Raw genomic sequence first — 6,852 nt, 5'->3', positions numbered from 1 at the left:
AAAATAAGTGATTAATGCCATAGATGTGAAATCTACAAATTCAGTAACAATTCAGATTAGAATATAAACATATATTCTATAACACTAACAACACGCTGACTCAGGATTGTGTTTTTCTGGTGTAGAGGAGCTGGCTGATTGCTACAATGCAATGATACACAGAGCATACATATAACTATGAACATAACTGTTTGTGTAATTTTAATTTACAATACATTCCAGTACAGATTCTCTCTAGTATGAATACGATGCTGAGATTTAAGGTTGTTTGCTTAACTGAAATTCTTCCCACACTGGGAGCAGCTGTAGGGTTTCTCCCCCGTGTGAGTGCGCTGGTGAGATTTCAGGCTTCCGGGATGACTGAAGTTCTCCCCACACTGGGAGCAGCTGTACGGTTTCTCCCCCGTGTGAGTGCGCTGGTGAGATTTAAGGTTTGTTGCATTAGTGAACCTCTTCCCACAGTGTGTGCAGCTGTGTGGTTTCTCTCCTGTGTGAATGCGTTGATGTTCATTAAGGTTTGCTGCCCGACTGTAGCTCTTCCCACACTGGGTGCAGCTGTACGGTTTCTCCCCCGTGTGAGTGCGCTGGTGAGATTTAAGGTTTGTTGCATTAGTGAACCTCTTCCCACACTGGGTGCAGCTGTGCGGTTTCTCTCCTGTGTGAATGCGCTGGTGAATTGTCAAATTTGCTGCCTGACTGAAGCTCTTCCCACACAGGCTGCAGCTGTGCACTCTTTTCCTCGTAAGAATGCATTGGTGTTTTTTTAAGCATCCAAAATTCCTATACATTTTCTCACACTGGGGGCAGCGATGGTAGCCCCGAGTTTTCCTAGTTGTGTTTGAGGGGTGAGAGTCAGACCTGGAGGGTCCAGGACGCAGCTGTCTGCAGTGTGAAGATGGGCTCTCACCCCTCACTGCACTGTCAATGCCTCCACTGAGCCCCGTCTTTAAGGCAACAGAGTCAGTGTCACACAGCCCATCTACTGGGAGCTGTGGTTCCAGTTTACAGAGGCCTCCTGTAATATTCTCTAGTATAAGATCACAGGGTTCATCTTTCACAACCGTATGCATTTCCCACTCCAGTTCACTGTCCTCTGTCTTAATGTGAACAGACGCAACACTGGGCTCACACTGTGTACTGGTAGAGTCTGGCTCAGCACCAGCTGCACTGGGTCCACACTCAGACCCCAGTGCCCTGAGTCCCTGTGTTAAACCCACAGTCTGTGGCTCCGCCATGTGGCCAGACTCCAGTCCACTGAGCTCCATTTCACTGTGTCTGCTCTCGTGCTGCTCAGACAGACTGTTTTTGTCTTCAGTAGCTGTGGGCTCTGTGTCCTGCCTCAGACTGGAGCCCCACTCCTGCTCACAGGGATGCTGCTCAGTGGGAGACCTTTTCCAAGAGTCAGGGAGGGCAGTGTCTTCTACAGCTCCTGGGGAAGGACAAGACAGGAGAGCAGATCACGATAGAGGTGTCCTGGTAATTCATCACGGACAATAAGGCATCGACATTTTGCACATTCACTTGCAAATTACATAAATAAAACCCCAATAGAGCTATTAATAAATCATACATAACAGATACAGTATGTATTTAATTAAGAAAATATTTAAATATCTGTGTTACACTGTCAGATAGACTTAAAACATAGCAGAATTGACATTACATTAGGATCATGCAACATAGGATCAATTTGCTGAACAGGCTGAACAATTTGCTTCTGTAGATGCCATCAAAGACAAAACAGAAATGAATTGAGGCCATGCCCCAGGTTTAGCTGACTTGCCTCCAGAACTTTTGTTACTTTTATGGAAACAGGTTGGCCCCATCCTTCTAAATTACATTAATTATTCCTTAGAAATTGGCTCATTTCACAGAGACCAGAAATCTGTGTTGATCTCCTTTCTTTTAAAGAAGAGGGAGGATCCCTTAGAATGCTCCAGCTCTCGCCCCGTCCCTTTTAAATGCAGATATAAAGGTATATGCCCAGGGCCGGCCTGTGGTTTAAGCAGAATAGGCAGATATCTGAAGCAGTTAGCATCAGCAGCCATCTCAAACAATGTCAAAAAGACCAAGGCCCTCTGGTGCGCAGGGAGGAAAAAGAAGAAGAGAAACGGGATAAGGACATAGGTGATGTGAATGAATAGTTTATCTGATTGCACAGTTACCGTTGGAGCAGTTTTACTACTAGACAGCTTATTTTGGAGGATACTAGTAACGTCGCTCATTTAAAGAGCTAGCTAGAGTTAATGTCAGTTACTTTTACCTTACATTCATTAGGGAGTGTTGGAAAGACTATTCAGGTGTTTGGGGAATAACCTAACCTGTAATGTTTTGAAGGGCAGTGGAAATTGATTTTGTAGTGACTCCCTTAACTTTACGTTTTTATACGTTTTTGCTCCATTGCCCGGTCCTTAACAATTAGCAAATCGGAGCCGAACTGCCACGCCTGGAGATAATACACTTCCTGAGGTTTGACAATAAGTTTACCAAGGCACGTCATTGTGACATTAAATCCTTAACCGGATGTTAATTAATATGCATTTTTGATACCAAGAATACAATTCTTGATATCAATAATTAACTGCCAATTGTTGATATCAACATTTGTATTTTTGATATCAGAAATTTTATTTTGGACATCAGAAATTGAATTCTTGATATCAAAAATGCATACTAATTAGCATCCGTTGACGTGTAACTTAACCCTTTACACTCCGACCCAATATTTTCAGATCATTATAAATACTGCCTCGGTTCCACTGGCTTAAGCGTCGTGTCGTGCCATGCCGTCCTCAGACGCGTCCCAGAGCTTTTACTGCAAAACCAGGCCGCTGTGATCCGTCCCTCTGATGGGACACATTGTGTTTCGTTTTAAAAACCGAGACAGGAAACACTACGAGCGACACAGCCTGACGAGGAGAGGACTTTTGTGTGTATTTTATTCTTTGTGCTTTACATGATTGTAAACAGCGTAATAAATACACATTTCTGTTAAGAGCTATTAGGAAGAGCTAAACGTGTAGACAACATTATATTCAGACAAGCATGTTCACATACGTTTCCATGTGCAACAATAAAATAAATAGCAAATATGTATTAGTATTATCATCATCATTTGTGCTAGTATATATGTATTTTAAACGGCACCGCGTGACTCCCTTAATTTATTACTCTTACTACAAATTTGTAACTGCAAACATATACTTTTTGTCGTATTATTTATAATGTACTTATCAGACGTCCTTAACCCGGGCAAGTTACAGTTGAAACAAAATACACACGTTTAACGATTAATCATCCAGCTACAATATAACGGGTTATAATTGAAGTAAAGTGTGCGCGTCTCAGTCATGGCGTTTATGGACACATTTATTAAACCAGTCTTAATGTTTTAGAGGGAAACCCAGATCTGCTGTATTTATTTATTCATTAATTTAACTTGTAAATGGGCACACATTATCTAAATCGTGTTCGCCTTCCTACTGTGAGTCTCTGCGGATTGTCCTGCACACCATTCATTAAACACAGCCTGAAACACCGGCCAGTTATTCATAAAATATTAATACAATCGGCTGCTATGATCCGATTATTATCCTTCAGTTGATTTTTAACTAGTCATGGCACTGCACCGGTCCTGTGAAATCCAAGTTTTTAATACACTTGGATATTAACTGTAAGCAGTAATTGTTTCTGTATGTGGATTTCACTCCACGCTGCTAATAAAACTGTAAATTCTTCGTGATCGCACATGGCACTTAAGATTATATCTTCCGACACAATGTACAGTGCATCCGGAAAGTTTTCACAGCACTTCACTTTTTCCACATTTTGTTATGTTACAGCCTTATTCCAAAATTGATTAAATTAATTATTTTCCTCAATTCTACAAACAAAACCCCATAATGACAACGTGAAAGAAGTTTGTTTGAAATCTTAGCAAATTTATTAAAAATAAAAAACAAAAAAAGCAGATGTACATAATTATTCACAGCGTTTGCTCAATACTTTGCCACCAATTACAGCCTCAAGTCTTTTTGAGTATGATGCTACAAGCTTGGCACACCTATTTTTGGGCAGTTTCTCCCATTCTTCTTTGCAGGACCTCTCAAGCTCCATCAGGTTGGATGGGGAGCGTCGGTGCACAGCCATTTTCAGATCTCTCCAGAGATGTACAATTGGGTTCAAGTCTGGGCTCTGGCTGGGCCACTCAAGGACATTCACAGAGTTGTCCTGTAGCCACTCCTTTGTTATCTTGGCGGTGTGCTTAGGGTCGTTGTCCTGTTGGAAGATGAACCTTCGCTCCAGTCTGAGGTCCAGAGCGCTCTGGAGCAGGTTTTCATCTAGGATGTCTCTGTACATTGCTGCATTCATCTTTCCCTCGATCCGGACTAGTCTCCCAGTTCCTGCCGCTGAAAATCATCCCCACAGCATGATGCTGCCACCACCATGCTTCACTGTAGGGATGGTATTGGCCAGGTGATGAGCGGTGCCTGGTTTCCTCCAGACATGACGCTTGCCATTCAGGCCAAAGAGTTCAATCTTTTGTTTCTCATGGTCCTGTCTCGGAGGTCTACAGACAATTCCTTGGACTTCATGGCTTGGTTTGTGCTCTGACATGCACTGTTAACTGTGGGACCTTATATAGACAGGTGTGTGCCTTTCCAAATCATGTCCAATCAACTGAATTTACCACAGGTTGACTCCAATCAAGTTGTAGAAAGTGGAAACAGGATGCACCTGAGCTCCATTTTGAGTGTGATGGCAAAGGCTGTGAATACTTATGTACATGTGCTTTTTTTGTTTTTTATTTTTAATAAATTTGCAAAGATTTCAAACTAACTTCTTTCACGTTGTCATTATGGGGTATTGTTTGTAGAATTTTGAGGAAAGTAATGAATTTAATGCATTTTGGAATAAGGCTGTAACATAACAAAATGTGGAAAAAGTGAAGCGCTGTGAATACTTTCTGGATGCATAATAAGAGCGTCAGCTAAATGACGATAATAATAATAATAATAATAATAATAATAATAATAATTTCCCTGTCGAGCTCACACCTCCAATTTTGAAAGCGAATTATGTCCTTAGCGGCGGGACGGACGCTTACGGCCCCTTCCAGCACCAGATTGTTAACCGTCCACAAAACATGGACACGTCTGGATGGTTAGCCAGTGGAAACTGGGCATACATGTATCAGATACATTTATCAAAATATAAATAATAAAATAAAATAAAATATAGATCAAACTAGAGACTAGGAACTTTCAAACGATGTCTGACTCGCGTATGTAGATCATGTGAGAGCATATGATATGAAATACTTAGATTTTCAAAAAGCTTTTGATAAGCTTCCACACCAAAGACTGATCCTCAAATTGGAAGCTGCAGGCATTCAGGGTAATGTAAGTAGATGGATTATGAACTGGTTGATGTCTAGGAAACAGAGGGTGTCGATTAGAGGAGTCGCTTCTAACTGGAGTGAGGTTGTTAGTGGAGGTCCACAGGGATCAGTATTAGGGCCTTTGCTTTTTCTAATCTATATTAATGATCTGGACTCTGGGATAGTTAGCAAACTTGTCAAATTTGCAGATGATACTAAAATAGGTGGCTCAGCAGATACAATCTTGGCAGCACAGGCTATTCAGAGGGACTTAGATAATATTCAGTTGTGGGCCGACACCTGGCAGATGAAATTCAATGTGGACAAGTGCAAGGTATTACATGCAGGTAACAAAAATGTCCACTATAATTACACTATGGGAGGTACAGATCTAGATGAAGTATCGCATGAGAAAGACCTAGGAGTCTATGTGGACTCCTCACTTTCTCCATCCAAGCAATGTGGGGAAGCAATAACAAAGGCAATCAGAATGCTAGGGTATATTGTCAAAAGTGTAGAATTGAGAACAAGGGCAGTGATGTTCAGACTGTACAATGCACTAGTTAGAGCTCATCTGGATACTGTGGACAGTTCTGGGCTCCACACTTCAAGAAAGATATCGCTGCTCTAGAGGCAGTTCAGAGGAGAGCAACCAGACTTATTCCAGGTCTGAAGGGAATGTCCTACTGAGAGACTGAGGACCTGAACCTTTTCACCCTGGAACAGAGGAGACTACGTGGGGACTTGATCCAAGTCTTCAAAATCATGAAAGGCATCGACCACATCAAACCAGAGGAGCTTTTCCAGATCAGCAGGGACACACGCACCCAGGGACACAAATGGAAATTGGGCTTCAAGGCATTCAAGACAGAAAACAGGAGACACTTCTTCACACAGAGAGGCGTCACAATCTGGAATAAACTACCCAGCGATGTGGTTGAAGCTGAAAGTTTGGGAACATTTAAAAATAGTCTGGATAGGATCCTTGGATCACTTAGATATTAATGGACACCAAACGAGCACGATGGGTCGATTGGCCTCCTCTCATTTGTAAACTTTCTTATGTTCTTATGACGTCATCTGAGTGCACGAGCGCTTTCAAGTAATGAAGCTGCGGACATTTTTGACAGTATCAAATATATGTATAATAATTATTATTCATACGTATGACATTTTAAAGTGATATAGCTCCATTTAGTAAAACAAGTTGCACTGATATCGTATCTGTCGGCATTTAGTCGACTGCTGTCCATATGCCAACGTCGACCCAACGTCCTGTGCTATCTGGGTCATAGCAAAGGGGGTGATTACTTATGCATTATTCTTTTATTTTCTATGTTTTGTATTTATAATTAATTGAGAACGATTTGCAGATTATATTTTTCACTTTGACATAATGGCCATTTTCTGTGTTGATCAGTGGCAAAAACTGCTGATTAAATCCATTCTGATTTCATGTTGTAACACAATGA

At 41.5% G+C, this 6,852-nt stretch overlaps 1 protein-coding gene across 1 annotated transcript; it reads right to left on the bottom strand.

The window, feature by feature from the left end:
- Positions 1 to 272: 272 nt before the first annotated feature.
- LOC136768089 (zinc finger protein ZFP2-like) lies at positions 273 to 788 on the bottom strand. The gene has a single exon (XM_066722144.1). It carries the CDS (start codon positions 786 to 788, stop codon positions 273 to 275), a length of 516 nt encoding a protein of 171 aa, XP_066578241.1.
- Positions 789 to 6,852: the final 6,064 nt, after the last annotated feature.

The sequence above is a fragment of the Amia ocellicauda genome, chromosome 14, assembly GCF_036373705.1.
Source record: "Amia ocellicauda isolate fAmiCal2 chromosome 14, fAmiCal2.hap1, whole genome shotgun sequence".
NCBI lineage: Eukaryota > Metazoa > Chordata > Actinopteri > Amiiformes > Amiidae > Amia > Amia ocellicauda.
The sequence above is the reverse complement of the archived record's forward strand: the minus strand, read 5'-3'. Positions and strand labels throughout refer to the sequence as shown.